The sequence below is a fragment of the Pseudophryne corroboree genome, chromosome 2 (genome assembly GCF_028390025.1).
Source record: "Pseudophryne corroboree isolate aPseCor3 chromosome 2, aPseCor3.hap2, whole genome shotgun sequence".
Classification (NCBI taxonomy): domain Eukaryota; kingdom Metazoa; phylum Chordata; class Amphibia; order Anura; family Myobatrachidae; genus Pseudophryne; species Pseudophryne corroboree.
The window spans coordinates 933932661-933948894 of record NC_086445.1 but is presented as its reverse complement, the minus strand read 5'-3'; the positions used below and the strand labels follow the sequence as shown (position 1 = coordinate 933948894).

The 16234-nt window shown below is 46.7% G+C and overlaps 1 protein-coding gene across 1 annotated transcript in view; it reads left to right on the top strand.

Moving 5' to 3' along the window:
• Positions 1-16234, top strand: part of LOC135050100 (zona pellucida sperm-binding protein 4-like) — an 80223-nt gene that overhangs the window by 27313 nt on the left and 36676 nt on the right. The window contains exon 9 of the mRNA XM_063956258.1: positions 16009-16147. Within this exon, the coding sequence (XP_063812328.1) occupies positions 16009-16147 (139 nt within the window). The remainder of the gene's footprint in view (positions 1-16008; positions 16148-16234) is intronic.

The following is a 16234-nucleotide window of genomic DNA, read 5'->3' as shown; positions in this document are numbered from 1 at the left end:
AGTCCTTTTTTTACTGATATTTGGTGTTTTGGATTTGACATGCTCTGTACTATGACATTGGGCATCGGCCTTGGCAGACGACGTTGCTGGCATTTCATCGTCTCGGCCATGACTAGTGGCAGCAGCTTCAGCACGAGGTGGAAGTGGATCTTGATCTTTCCCTAATTTTGGAACCTCAACATTTTTGTTCTCCATATTTTAATAGGCACAACTAAAAGGCACCTCAGGTAAACAATGGAGATGGATACTAGTATACAATTATGGACTGCCTGCCGACTGCAGACACAGAGGTAGCCACAGCCGTGAACTACCGTACTGTACTGTGTCTGCAGCTAATATAGACTGGTTGATAAAGAGAAGATGTCTATGTAACTATGTATGTATAAAGAAGAATGAAAAAAATCCACGGTTAGGTGGTATTACAATTATGGACGGACTGCCTGCCGAGTGCAGACACAGAGGTAGCCACAGCCGTGAACTACCGTACTGTACTGTGTCTGCAGCTAATATAGACTGGTTGATAAAGAGAAGATGTCTATGTAACTATGTATGTATAAAGAAGAATGAAAAAAATCCACGGTTAGGTGGTATTACAATTATGGACGGACTGCCTGCCGAGTGCAGAGACACAGAGGTAGCCACAGCCGTGAACTACCGTACTGTGTCTGCTGCGACTGGATGATAAATGATATAAAAAATATATATATATCACTACTGCAGCCGGACAGGTATATATTATATATTATATAATGACAGACCTGCTGGACACTGTCTGTCAGCAGAATGAGTTTTATTTTTATAGAATTAAAAAAAAAAAAACACACAAGTGAAGTCACACGACGAGTGTTTAACTTTTTCAGGCAATCACAATATAAGTATACTACTAACTATACTGGTGGTCAGTGTGGTCAGGTCACTGGTCAGTCACACTGGCAGTGGCACTCCTGCAGCAAAAGTGTGCACTGTTTAATTTTAATATAATATGTACTCCTGGCTCCTGCTATAACCTATAACTGGCACTGCAGTAGTGCTCCCCAGTCTCCCCCACAATTATAAGCTGTGTGAGCTGAGCAGTCAGACAGATATATAATATATATAGATGATGCAGCACACTGGCCTGAGCCTGAGCAGTGCACACAGATATGGTATGTGACTGACTGAGTCACTGTGTGTATCGCTTTTTTCAGGCAGAGAACGGATATATTAAATAAACTGCACTGTGTGTCTGGTGGTCACTCACTATATAATATATTATGTACTCCTGGCTCCTGCTATAACCTATAACTGGCACTGCAGTAGTGCTCCCCAGTCTCCCCCCACAATTATAAGCTGTGTGAGCTGAGCAGTCAGACAGATATATATAATATTATATATAGATAATAGATGATGCAGCACACTGGCCTGAGCCTGAGCAGTGCACACAGATATGGTATGTGACTGACTGAGTCACTGTGTGTATCGCTTTTTTCAGGCAGAGAACGGATATATTAAATAAACTGCACTGTGTGTCTGGTGGTCACTCACTATATAATATATTATGTACTCCTGGCTCCTGCTATAACCTATAACTGGCACTGCAGTAGTGCTCCCCAGTCTCCCCCACAATTATAAGCTGTGTGAGCTGAGCAGTCAGACAGATATATATAATATTATATATAGAGATGAGCGCCTGAAATTTTTCGGGTTTTGTGTTTTGGTTTTGGGTTCGGTTCCGCGGCCGTGTTTTGGGTTCGAACGCGTTTTGGCAAAACCTCACCGAATTTTTTTTGTCGGATTCGGGTGTGTTTTGGATTCGGGTGTTTTTTTCCAAAAACACTAAAAAACAGCTTAAATCATAGAATTTGGGGGTCATTTTGATCCCAAAGTATTATTAACCTCAAAAACCATAATTTACACTCATTTTCAGTCTATTCTGAATACCTCACAATATTATTTTTAGTCCTAAAATTTGCACCGAGGTCGCTGTGTGAGTAAGATAAGCGACCCTAGTGGCCGACACAAACACCGGGCCCATCTAGGAGTGGCACTGCAGTGTCACGCAGGATGTCCCTTCCAAAAAACCCTCCCCAAACAGCACATGACGCAAAGAAAAAAAGAGGCGCAATGAGGTAGCTGTGTGAGTAAGATTAGCGACCCTAGTGGCCGACACAAACACCGGGCCCATCTAGGAGTGGCACTGCAGTGTCACGCAGGATGTCCCTTCCAAAAAACCCTCCCCAAACAGCACATGACGCAAAGAAAAAAAGAGGCGCAATGAGGTAGCTGTGTGAGTAAGATTAGCGACCCTAGTGGCCGACACAAACACCGGGCCCATCTAGGAGTGGCACTGCAGTGTCACGCAGGATGTCCCTTCCAAAAAACCCTCCCCAAACAGCACATGACGCAAAGAAAAAAAGAGGCGCAATGAGGTAGCTGTGTGAGTAAGATTAGCGACCCTAGTGGCCGACACAAACACCGGGCCCATCTAGGAGTGGCACTGCAGTGTCACGCAGGATGTCCCTTCCAAAAAACCCTCCCCAATCAGCACATGATGCAAAGAAAAAGAAAAGAAAAAAGAGGTGCAAGATGGAATTGTCCTTGGGCCCTCCCACCCACCCTTATGTTGTATAAACAAAACAGGACATGCACACTTTAACCAACCCATCATTTCAGTGACAGGGTCTGCCACACGACTGTGACTGATATGACGGGTTGGTTTGGACCCCCCCCCAAAAAGAAGCAATTAATCTCTCCTTGCACAAACTGGCTCTACAGAGGCAAGATGTCCACCTCATCTTCACCCTCCGATATATCACCGTGTACATCCCCCTCCTCACAGATTATCAATTCGTCCCCACTGGAATCCACCATCTCAGCTCCCTGTGTACTTTGTGGAGGCAATTGCTGCTGGTCAATGTCTCCGCGGAGGAATTGATTATAATTCATTTTAATGAACATCATCTTCTCCACATTTTCTGGATGTAACCTCGTACGCCGATTGCTGACAAGGTGAGCGGCGGCACTAAACACTCTTTCGGAGTACACACTTGTGGGAGGGCAACTTAGGTAGAATAAAGCCAGTTTGTGCAAGGGCCTCCAAATTGCCTCTTTTTCCTGCCAGTATAAGTACGGACTGTGTGACGTGCCTACTTGGATGCGGTCACTCATATAATCCTCCACCATTCTATCAATGTTGAGAGAATCATATGCAGTGACAGTAGACGACATGTCCGTAATCGTTGTCAGGTCCTTCAGTCCGGACCAGATGTCAGCATCAGCAGTCGCTCCAGACTGCCCTGCATCACCGCCAGCGGGTGGGCTCGGAATTCTGAGCCTTTTCCTCGCACCCCCAGTTGCGGGAGAATGTGAAGGAGGAGATGTTGACAGGTCGCGTTCCGCTTGACTTGACAATTTTGTCACCAGCAGGTCTTTCAACCCCAGCAGACCTGTGTCTGCCGGAAAGAGAGATCCAAGGTAGGCTTTAAATCTAGGATCGAGCACGGTGGCCAAAATGTAGTGCTCTGATTTCAACAGATTGACCACCCGTGAATCCTTGTTAAGCGAATTAAGGGCTGCATCCACAAGTCCCACATGCCTAGCGGAATCGCTCCCTTTTAGCTCCTTCTTCAATGCCTCCAGCTTCTTCTGCAAAAGCCTGATGAGGGGAATGACCTGACTCAGGCTGGCAGTGTCTGAACTGACTTCACGTGTGGCAAGTTCAAAGGGCATCAGAACCTTGCACAACGTTGAAATCATTCTCCACTGCACTTGAGACAGGTGCATTCCACCTACTATATCGTGCTCAATTGTATAGGCTTGAATGGCCTTTTGCTGCTCCTCCAACCTCTGAAGCATATAGAGGGTTGAATTCCACCTCGTTACCACTTCTTGCTTCAGATGATGGCAGGGCAGGTTCAGTAGTTTTTGGTGGTGCTCCAGTTTTCTGTACGTGGTGCCTGTACGCCGAAAGTGTCCCGCAATTCTTCTGGCCACCGACAGCATCTCTTGCACGCCCCTGTCGTTTTTTAAAAAATTCTGCACCACCAAATTCAAGGTATGTGCAAAACATGGGACGTGCTGGAATTTGCCCAGATTTAATGCACACACAATATTGCTGGCGTTGTCCGATGCCACAAATCCACAGGAGAGTCCAATTGGGGTAAGCCATTCCGCGATGATCTTCCTCAGTTGCCGTAAGAGGTTTTCAGCTGTGTGCGTATTCTGGAAAGCGGTGATACAAAGCGTAGCCTGCCTAGGAAAGAGTTGGCGTTTGCGAGATGCTGCTACTGGTGCCGCCGCTGCTGTTCTTGCGGCGGGAGTCCATACATCTACCCAGTGGGCTGTCACAGTCATATAGTCCTGACCCTGCCCTGCTCCACTTGTCCACATGTCCGTGGTTAAGTGGACATTGGGTACAGCTGCATTTTTTAGGACACTGGTGACTCTTTTTCTGAGGTCTGTGTACATTTTCGGTATCGCCTGCCTAGAGAAATGGAACCTAGATGGTATTTGGTACCGGGGACACAGTACCTCCAACAAGTCTCTAGTTGGCTCTGCAGTAATGATGGATACCGGAACCACGTTTCTCACCACCCAGGATGCCAAGGCCTCAGTTATCCGCTTTGCAGTAGGATGACTGCTGTGATATTTCATCTTCCTCGCAAAGGACTGTTGAACAGTCAATTGCTTACTGGAAGTAGTACAAGTGGGCTTACGACTTCCCCTCTGGGATGACCATCGACTCCCAGCGGCAACAACAGCAGCGCCAGCAGCAGTAGGCGTTACACGCAAGGATGCATCGGAGGAATCCCAGGCAGGAGAGGACTCGTCAGACTTGCCAGTGACATGGCCTGCAGGACTATTGGCATTCCTGGGGAAGGAGGAAATTGACACTGAGGGAGTTGGTGGGGTGGTTTGCGTGAGCTTGGTTACAAGAGGAAGGGATTTACTGGTCAGTGGACTGCTTCCGCTGTCACCCAAAGTTTTTGAACTTGTCACTGACTTATTATGAATGCGCTGCAGGTGACGTATAAGGGAGGATGTTCCGAGGTGGCTAACGTCCTTACCCCTACTTATTACAGCTTGACAAAGGGAACACACGGCTTGACACCTGTTGTCCGCATTTCTGGTGAAATACCTCCACACCGAAGAGCTGATTTTTTTGGTATTTTCACCTGGCATGTCAACGGCCATATTCCTCCCACGGACAACAGGTGTCTCCCCGGGTGCCTGACTTAAACAAACCACCTCACCATCAGAATCCTCCTGGTCAATTTCCTCCCCAGCGCCAGCAACACCCATATCCTCCTCATCCTGGTGTACTTCAACACTGACATCTTCAATCTGACTATCAGGAACTGGACTGCGGGTGCTCCTTCCAGCACTTGCAGGGGGCGTGCAAATGGTGGAAGGCGCATGCTCTTCACGTCCAGTGTTGGGAAGGTCAGGCATCGCAACCGACACAATTGGACTCTCCTTGTGGATTTGGGATTTCAAAGAACGCACAGTTCTTTGCGGTGCTTTGCCTTTTGCCAGCTTGAGTCTTTTCAGTTTTCTAGCGAGAGGCTGAGTGCTTCCATCCTCATGTGAAGCTGAACCACTAGCCATGAACATAGGCCAGGGCCTCAGCCGTTCCTTGCCACTCCGTGTGGTAAATGGCATATTGGCAAGTTTACGCTTCTCCTCCGACCATTTTATTTTAGGTTTTGGAGTCCTTTTTTTACTGATATTTGGTGTTTTGGTTTTGACATGCTCTGTACTATGCCATTGGGCATCGGCCTTGGCAGACGACGTTGCTGGCATTTCATCGTCTCGGCCATGACTAGTGGCAGCAGCTTCAGCACGAGGTGGAAGTGGATCTTGATCTTTCCCTAATTTTGGAACCTCAACATTTTTGTTCTCCATATTTTAATAGGCACAACTAAAAGGCACCTCAGGTAAACAATGGAGATGGATGGATTGGATACTAGTATACAATTATGGACGGGCTGCCGAGTGCCGACACAGAGGTAGCCACAGCCGTGAACTACCGCACTGTACTGTGTCTGCTGCTAATATAGACTGGTTGATAAAGAGATAGTATACTCGTAACTAGTATGTATGTACTGTATAAAGAGAGAAAAAAAAACCACGGTTAGGTGGTATATACAATTATGGACGGGCTGCCGAGTGCCGACACAGAGGTAGCCACAGCCGTGAACTACCGCACTGTACTGTGTCTGCTGCTAATATAGACTGGTTGATAAAGAGATAGTATACTCGTAACTAGTATGTATGTACTGTATAAAGAGAGAAAAAAAAACCACGGTTAGGTGGTATATACAATTATGGATGGGCTGCCGAGTGCCGACACAGAGGTAGCCACAGCCGTGAACTACCGCACTGTACTGTGTCTGCTGCTAATATATAGACTGGTTGATAAAGAGATAGTATACTCGTAACTAGTATGTATGTATAAAGAAAGGAAAAAAAAACCACGGTTAGGTGGTATATACAATTATGGACGGGCTGCCGAGTGCCGACACAGAGGTAGCCACAGCCGTGAACTACCGCACTGTACTGTGTCTGCTGCTAATATATAGACTGGTTGATAAAGAGATAGTATACTCGTAACTAGTATGTATGTATGTATAAAGAAAGAAAAAAAAACCACGGTTAGGTGGTGTATATACAATTATGGACGGGCTGCCGAGTGCCGACACAGAGGTAGCCACAGCCGTGAACTACCGCACTGTACTGTGTCTGCTGCTAATATATAGACTGGTTGATAAAGAGATAGTATACTACTAATATTATATACTGGTGGTCAGGTCACTGGTCACTAGTCACACTGGCAGTGGCACTCCTGCAGCAAAAGTGTGCACTGTTTAATTTTAATATAATATTATGTGCTCCTGCTATAACCTATAACTGGCACTGCAGTAGTGCTACCCAGTCTCCCCCACAATTATAAGCTGTGTGAGCTGAGCAGTCAGACAGATATATAATATATATAGATGATGCAGCACACTGGCCTGAGCCTGAGCAGTGCACACAGATATGGTATGTGACTGATTGAGTCACTGTGTGTATCGCTTTTTTCAGGCAGAGAACGGATATATTAAATAAACTAGAGATGAGCGGGTTCGGTTTCTTTGAATCCGAACCCGCACGAACTTCACTTTTTTTTTTCACGGGTCCGAGCGACTCGGATCTTCCCGCCTTGCTCGGTTAACCCGAGCGCGCCCGAACGTCATCATGACGCTGTCGGATTCTCGCGAGGCTCGGATTCTATCGCGAGACTCAGATTCTATATAAGGAGCCGCGCGTCGCCGCCATTTTCACACGTGCATTGAGATTGATAGGGAGAGGACGTGGCTGGCGTCCTCTCCATTTAGATTAGATTTAGAAGAGAGAGAGAGAGAGAGATTGCTGTGATACTGTAGATTAGAAGAGAGTGCAGACAGAGTTTAGTGACTGACGACCACAGTGACCAGTGACCACCAGAGACAGTGCAGTTGTTTGTTTTATTTAATATATCCGTTCTCTGCCTGAAAAAAACGATACACAGTCACACAGTGACTCAGTCTGTGTGCACTGCTCAGCCCAGTGTGCTGCACATCAATGTATTGTATATAAAGCTTATAATTGTGGGGGAGACTGGGGAGCACTGCAGGTTGTTATAGCAGGAGCCAGGAGTACATGATAAATAATATTATATTAAAATTAAACAGTGCACACTTTTGCTGCAGGAGTGCCACTGCCAGTGTGACTAGTGGTGACCAGTGCCTGACCACCAGTATATTAGTAGTATTGTATACTATCTCTTTATCAACCAGTCTATATTAGCAGCAGACACAGTACAGTGCGGTAGTTCACGGCTGTGGCTACCTCTGTGTCGGCACTCGGCAGGCAGTCCGTCCATCCATAATTGTATTATATACCACCTAACCGTGGGTTTTTTTTTCTTTCTTTATACCGTCGTCATAGTCATACTAGTTGTTACGAGTATACTACTATCTCTTTATCAACCAGTGTACAGTGCGGTAGTTCACGGCTGTGGCTACCTCTGTGTCGGAACTCGGCAGGCAGTCCGTCCATCCATAATTGTATTATAATATATACCACCTAACCGTGGTTTTTTTTTCGTTCTTTATACCGTCGTCATAGTCATACTAGTTGTTACGAGTATACTACTATCTCTTTATCAACCAGTGTACAGTGCGGTAGTTCACGGCTGTGGCTACCTCTGTGTCGGCACTCGGCAGGCAGTCCGTCCAACCATAATTGTATTATATACCACCTAACCGTGTTTTTTTTTTTCATTCTTTATACCGTCGTCATACTAGTTGTTACGAGTATACTACTATCTCTTTATCAACCAGTGTACAGTGCGGTAGTTCACGGCTGTGGCTACCTCTGTGTCGGCACTCGGCAGGCAGTCCGTCCAACCATAATTGTATTATATACCACCTAACCGTGTTTTTTTTTTTTCATTCTTTATACCGTCGTCATACTAGTTGTTACGAGTATACTACTATCTCTTTATCAACCAGTGTACAGTGCGGTAGTTCACGGCTGTGGCTACCTCTGTGTCGGCACTCGGCAGGCAGTCCGTCCAACCATAATTGTATTATATACCACCTAACCGTGGGTTTTTTTTCATTCTTTATACCGTCGTCATACTAGTTGTTACGAGTATACTACTATCTCTTTATCAACCAGTGTACAGTGCGGTAGTTCACGGCTGTGGCTACCTCTGTGTCGGCACTCGGCAGCCCGTCCATAATTGTATATACCAGTGACCTAACCGTGGTTTTTTTTTCTTTCTTTATACATACATACTAGTTACGAGTATACTATCTCTTTATCAACCAGTCTATATATTAGCAGCAGACACAGTACAGTGCGGTAGTTCACGGCTGTGGCTACCTCTGTGTCGGCACTCGGCAGCCCGTCCATAATTGTATATACCAGTGACCTAACCGTGGTTTTTTTTTCTTTCTTTATACATACATACTAGTTACGAGTATACTATCTCTTTATCAACCAGTCTATATATTAGCAGCAGACACACAGTACAGTGCGGTAGTTCACGGCTGTGGCTACCTCTGTGTCGGCACTCGGCAGCCCGTCCATAATTGTATATACCAGTGACCTAACCGTGGTTTTTTTTTCTTTCTTTATACATACATACTAGTTACGAGTATACTATCTCTTTATCAACCAGTCTATATATTAGCAGCAGACACAGTACAGTGCGGTAGTTCACGGCTGTGGCTACCTCTGTGTCGGCACTCGGCAGCCCGTCCATAATTGTATATACCAGTGACCTAACCGTGGTTTTTTTTTCTTTCTTTATACATACATACTAGTTACGAGTATACTATCTCTTTATCAACCAGTCTATATATTAGCAGCAGACACAGTACAGTGCGGTAGTTCACGGCTGTGGCTACCTCTGTGTCGGCACTCGGCAGCCCGTCCATAATTGTATACTAGTATCCAATCCATCCATCTGCATTGTTTACCTGAGGTGCCTTTTAGTTGTGCCTATTAAAATATGGAGAACAAAAATGTTGAGGTTCCAAAATTAGGGAAAGATCAAGATCCACTTCCACCTCGTGCTGAAGCTGCTGCCACTAGTCATGGCCGAGACGATGAAATGCCAGCAACGTCGTCTGCCAAGGCCGATGCCCAATGGCATAGTACAGAGCATGTCAAAACCAAAACACCAAATATCAGTAAAAAAAGGACTCCAAAACCTAAAATAAAATTGTCGGAGGAGAAGCGTAAATTTGCCAATATGCCATTTACCACACGGAGTGGCAAGGAACGGCTGAGGCCCTGGCCTATGTTCATGGCTAGTGGTTCAGCTTCACATGAGGATGGAAGCACTCAGCCTCTCGCTAGAAAACTGAAAAGACTCAAGCTGGCAAAAGCACCGCAAAGAACTGTGCGTTCTTTGAAATCCCAAATCCACAAGGAGAGTCCAATTGTGTCGGTTGCGATGCCTGACCTTCCCAACACTGGACGTGAAGAGCATGCGCCTTCCACCATTTGCACGCCCCCTGCAAGTGCTGGAAGGAGCACCCGCAGTCCAGTTCCTGATAGTCAGATTGAAGATGTCAGTGTTGAAGTACACCAGGATGAGGAGGATATGGGTGTTGCTGGCGCTGGGGAGGAAATTGACCAGGAGGATTCTGATGGTGAGGTGGTTTGTTTAAGTCAGGCACCCGGGGAGACACCTGTTGTCCGTGGGAGGAATATGGCCGTTGACATGCCAGGTGAAAATACCAAAAAAATCAGCTCTTCGGTGTGGAGGTATTTCACCAGAAATGCGGACAACAGGTGTCAAGCCGTGTGTTCCCTTTGTCAAGCTGTAATAAGTAGGGGTAAGGACGTTAACCACCTCGGAACATCCTCCCTTATACGTCACCTGCAGCGCATTCATAATAAGTCAGTGACAAGTTCAAAAACTTTGGGTGACAGCGGAAGCAGTCCACTGACCAGTAAATCCCTTCCTCTTGTAACCAAGCTCACGCAAACCACCCCACCAACTCCCTCAGTGTCAATTTCCTCCTTCCCCAGGAATGCCAATAGTCCTGCAGGCCATGTCACTGGCAAGTCTGACGAGTCCTCTCCTGCCTGGGATTCCTCCGATGCATCCTTGCGTGTAACGCCTACTGCTGCTGGCGCTGCTGTTGTTGCCGCTGGGAGTCGATGGTCATCCCAGAGGGGAAGTCGTAAGCCCACTTGTACTACTTCCAGTAAGCAATTGACTGTTCAACAGTCCTTTGCGAGGAAGATGAAATATCACAGCAGTCATCCTACTGCAAAGCGGATAACTGAGTCCTTGACAACTATGTTGGTGTTAGACGTGCGTCCGGTATCCGCCGTTAGTTCACAGGGAACTAGACAATTTATTGAGGCAGTGTGCCCCCGTTACCAAATACCATCTAGGTTCCACTTCTCTAGGCAGGCGATACCGAGAATGTACACGGACGTCAGAAAAAGACTCACCAGTCTCCTAAAAAATGCAGTTGTACCCAATGTCCACTTAACCACGGACATGTGGACAAGTGGAGCAGGGCAGGGTCAGGACTATATGACTGTGACAGCCCACTGGGTAGATGTATGGACTCCCGCCGCAAGAACAGCAGCGGCGGCACCAGTAGCAGCATCTCGCAAACGCCAACTCTTTCCTAGGCAGGCTACGCTTTGTATCACCGCTTTCCAGAATACGCACACAGCTGAAAACCTCTTACGGCAACTGAGGAAGATCATCGCGGAATGGCTTACCCCAATTGGACTCTCCTGTGGATTTGTGTCATCGGACAACGCCAGCAATATTGTGTGTGCATTAAATATGGGCAAATTCCAGCACGTCCCATGTTTTGCACATACCTTGAATTTGGTGGTGCAGAATTTTTTAAAAAACGACAGGGGCGTGCAAGAGATGCTGTCGGTGGCCAGAAAAATTGCGGGACACTTTCGGCGTACAGGCACCACGTACAGAAGACTGGAGCACCACCAAAAACTACTGAACCTGCCCTGCCATCATCTGAAGCAAGAAGTGGTAACGAGGTGGAATTCAACCCTCTATATGCTTCAGAGGTTGGAGGAGCAGCAAAAGGCCATTCAAGCCTATACAATTGAGCACGATATAGGAGATGGAATGCACCTGTCTCAAGTGCAGTGGAGAATGATTTCAACGTTGTGCAAGGTTCTGATGCCCTTTGAACTTGCCACACGTGAAGTCAGTTCAGACACTGCCAGCCTGAGTCAGGTCATTCCCCTCATCAGGCTTTTGCAGAAGAAGCTGGAGGCATTGAAGAAGGAGCTAAAAGGGAGCGATTCCGCTAGGCATGTGGGACTTGTGGATGCAGCCCTTAATTCGCTTAACAAGGATTCACGGGTGGTCAATCTGTTGAAATCAGAGCACTACATTTTGGCCACCGTGCTCGATCCTAGATTTAAAGCCTACCTTGGATCTCTCTTTCCGGCAGACACAGGTCTGCTGGGGTTGAAAGACCTGCTGGTGACAAAATTGTCAAGTCAAGCGGAACGCGACCTGTCAACATCTCCTCCTTCACATTCTCCCGCAACTGGGGGTGCGAGGAAAAGGCTCAGAATTCCGAGCCCACCCGCTGGCGGTGATGCAGGGCAGTCTGGAGCGACTGCTGATGCTGACATCTGGTCCGGACTGAAGGACCTGACAACGATTACGGACATGTCGTCTACTGTCACTGCATATGATTCTCTCAACATTGATAGAATGGTGGAGGATTATATGAGTGACCGCATCCAAGTAGGCACGTCACACAGTCCGTACTTATACTGGCAGGAAAAAGAGGCAATTTGGAGGCCCTTGCACAAACTGGCTTTATTCTACCTAAGTTGCCCTCCCACAAGTGTGTACTCCGAAAGAGTGTTTAGTGCCGCCGCTCACCTTGTCAGCAATCGGCGTACGAGGTTACATCCAGAAAATGTGGAGAAGATGATGTTCATTAAAATGAATTATAATCAATTCCTCCGCGGAGACATTGACCAGCAGCAATTGCCTCCACAAAGTACACAGGGAGCTGAGATGGTGGATTCCAGTGGGGACGAATTGATAATCTGTGAGGAGGGGGATGTACACGGTGATATATCGGAGGGTGAAGATGAGGTGGACATCTTGCCTCTGTAGAGCCAGTTTGTGCAAGGAGAGATTAATTGCTTCTTTTTTGGGGGGGGTCCAAACCAACCCGTCATATCAGTCACAGTCGTGTGGCAGACCCTGTCACTGAAATGATGGGTTGGTTAAAGTGTGCATGTCCTGTTTTGTTTATACAACATAAGGGTGGGTGGGAGGGCCCAAGGATAATTCCATCTTGCACCTCTTTTTTCTTTTCTTTTTCTTTGCGTCATGTGCTGTTTGGGGAGGGTTTTTTGGAAGGGACATCCTGCGTGACACTGCAGTGCCACTCCTAGATGGGCCCGGTGTTTGTGTCGGCCACTAGGGTCGCTAATCTTACTCACACAGTCAGCTACCTCATTGCGCCTCTTTTTTTCTTTGCGTCATGTGCTGTTTGGGGAGGGTTTTTTGGAAGGGCCATCCTGCGTGACACTGCAGTGCCACTCCTAGATGGGCCCGGTGTTTGTGTCGGCCACTAGGGTCGCTAATCTTACTCACACAGCTACCTCATTGCGCCTCTTTTTTTCTTTGCGTCATGTGCTGTTTGGGGAGGGTTTTTTGGAAGGGACATCCTGCGTGACACTGCAGTGCCACTCCTAGATGGGCCCGGTGTTTGTGTCGGCCACTAGGGTCGCTTATCTTACTCACACAGCGACCTCGGTGCAAATTTTAGGACTAAAAATAATATTGTGAGGTGTGAGGTATTCAGAATAGACTGAAAATGAGTGTAAATTATGGTTTTTGAGGTTAATAATACTTTGGGATCAAAATGACCCCCAAATTCTATGATTTAAGCTGTTTTTTAGTGTTTTTGGAAAAAAACACCCGAATCCAAAACACACCCGAATCCGACAAAAAAAATTCGGTGAGGTTTTGCCAAAACGCGTTCGAACCCAAAACACGGCCGCGGAACCGAACCCAAAACCAAAACACAAAACCCGAAAAATTTCAGGCGCTCATCTCTAAAATAAACTGCACTGTGTGTCTGGTGGTCACTCACTATATAATATATTATGTACTCCTGGCTCCTGCTATAACCTATAACTGGCACTGCAGTAGTGCTCCCCAGTCTCCCCCACAATTATAAGCTGTGTGAGCTGAGCAGTCAGACAGATATATATAATATTATATATAGATAATAGATGATGCAGCACACTGGCCTGAGCCTGAGCAGTGCACACAGATATGGTATGTGACTGAGTCACTGTGTGCTGTGTATCGCTTTTTTCAGGCAGAGAACGGATTATATTATGTACTCCTGGCTCCTGCTATAACCTATAACTGGCACTGCAGTAGTGCTCCCCAGTCTCCCCCACAATTATAAGCTGTGTGAGCTGAGCAGTCAGACAGATATATATAATATTATATATAGATAATAGATGATGCAGCACACTGGCCTGAGCCTGAGCAGTGCACACAGATATGGTATGTGACTGAGTCACTGTGTGCTGTGTATCGCTTTTTTCAGGCAGAGAACGGATTATAAATAAAAGTGGTGGTCACTGGTCACTATCAGCAAAACTCTGCACTGTACACTACTGAGTACTCCTAATGCTCCCCAAAATTAGTAAATCAAGTGTCTCTCTAATCTATTCTAATTCTAAACGGAGAGGACGCCAGCCACGTCCTCTCCCTATCAATCTCAATGCACGTGTGAAAATGGCGGCGACGCGCGGCTCCTTATATAGAATCCGAGTCTCGCGATAGAATCCGAGCCTCGCGAGAATCCGACAGCGTCATGATGACGTTCGGGCGCGCTCGGGTTAACCGAGCAAGGCGGGAAGATCCGAGTCGCTCGGACCCGTGAAAAAAAACATGAAGTTCTGGCGGGTTCGGATTCAGAGAAACCGAACCCGCTCATCTCTACAGTTAATAAGAGTTAACCAAAGATTAACCCTGCACTGTACAAACAAATATAAAACCACAGCACTCACCACCCCAGAAGCGGGGAGCAATGTCTGCACTTACCACTCATAGGGTGGGGTGCATGTAGCCCATGGCCACCTACTTACATAAATACAAACCGAAAATTCAGCACTCGCCATAGCAAGCTCACTTATCCTCACATTTTAGTTAGTGAATTGGCCAATGCACGGAAGCCTGCAAACCGCTTGCCAAGGTACCCCATCTTCATGCAGGTCCTACACTATCAGAGTCTTAAAAATTAAAACCTGGCAACTGTATCACACATAATATAACTGCAAATATTAGAAAAGTGAGTTTGCTATATGGTGAGTGCTGAATTTTCTGTTTGTATATATTTAAGTAGGTGGCCATGGGCTACATGCACCCCGCTTCTGGGGTGGCGAGTGCTGTGGTTTATATATATATATATATATATATATATATATATCACTGTATAATGTACATAGCGTTCAATTTCAGCCACTCACCCTTCCCCCATCTCTGTGAGTGAGGGCAGGGTGGGGCCAGTCACTGTCGGGTGCATGCAATACACTGCAGTGCTGCTGCTATTGGGGGCCGGGCTGGACTGTTCAACCTTCCTGGCTGCTGGACCTGTATGCCGTGGGCTGACTATCGAGAAACTCAGTCAGTGCCCTGCTCTCCCTTCCGCCCAAATACTGCGGCCACAGAGGGGGAAGCCGGGAGGGGTGGAACATGAGGACGGGCAACTGCAGCACTGCCGGCTATCTGTAGTGTTAATGTAACAAGTAGCTGGGTGCTGCAGTTAGCGGTGTCGATGAGCAGACAAAACCTTGGGGTGCTGCTGGCGATTCTGCACCTACAGAGCATATGCGCTGTGTGCCAGACACCACTGGCACTACCCTAGTTACTCTGCATTTTTATTAATTTGTAGGTTCTATAATGCTCTGGTCAGTGGGAACGCAGGATATGTATAACACAAGGATATATAAGATAAATAAATGCAGACCTGAAAACTAAGGGAAGGGAGGGTCCTGTTCGTGAGCTTACATGCACAGCTGAAACGAGAGGAGCAAGTACGGCTCGGAGTGGAGATGGGTCAGCTGTGAAGGGTACATTAGTAGGGGGAATATAGGTGGGGAGTAGGGTAAGCTGTAATGAACAGATAAGATTTGAAGGCTGTAGGAGAGTCTGATTACAGGGATGGAGAGTACCATACACTAAGTGGGTATCAGAGGGAGGAAGGCTTGTAGGCAGGCATGAGAGAGTGCTTATCAGGTGAGGTCCAGGCCAGAGCTAGATCTAGAGTGAGTAGTTACGTATGAAGGGGAGGTAGTGATGATGGTTTTGTAGGTAATGGTGGCTAATCGGAGAGAGCTTTCTGATGTCTTACAGAATCCATGCACAGACTTATAAAGGGCTGCAGAAGAAATGTATGCTTTTCATTAATGAGCAAACATATGGTAATTATCTGTGATTTCCCTTAGGTGCCCATTTACTGGTGATAACAATATGTCACAAGAGATATCTCCTGCAACATACAACGGACTGAGCTTCCATTCGCAATACAAGCGGTTCCTCATTCATGTCAATCATACAGAACGCTCTTTAAAAGTGAATGGGCTGGTAAGCATTGGCCGATACTAAGGCCACCAAACCTTTGACTGTTGAATGTTTGTTTTTGAGCCTTATTTATAACCGTGACTCTCTATG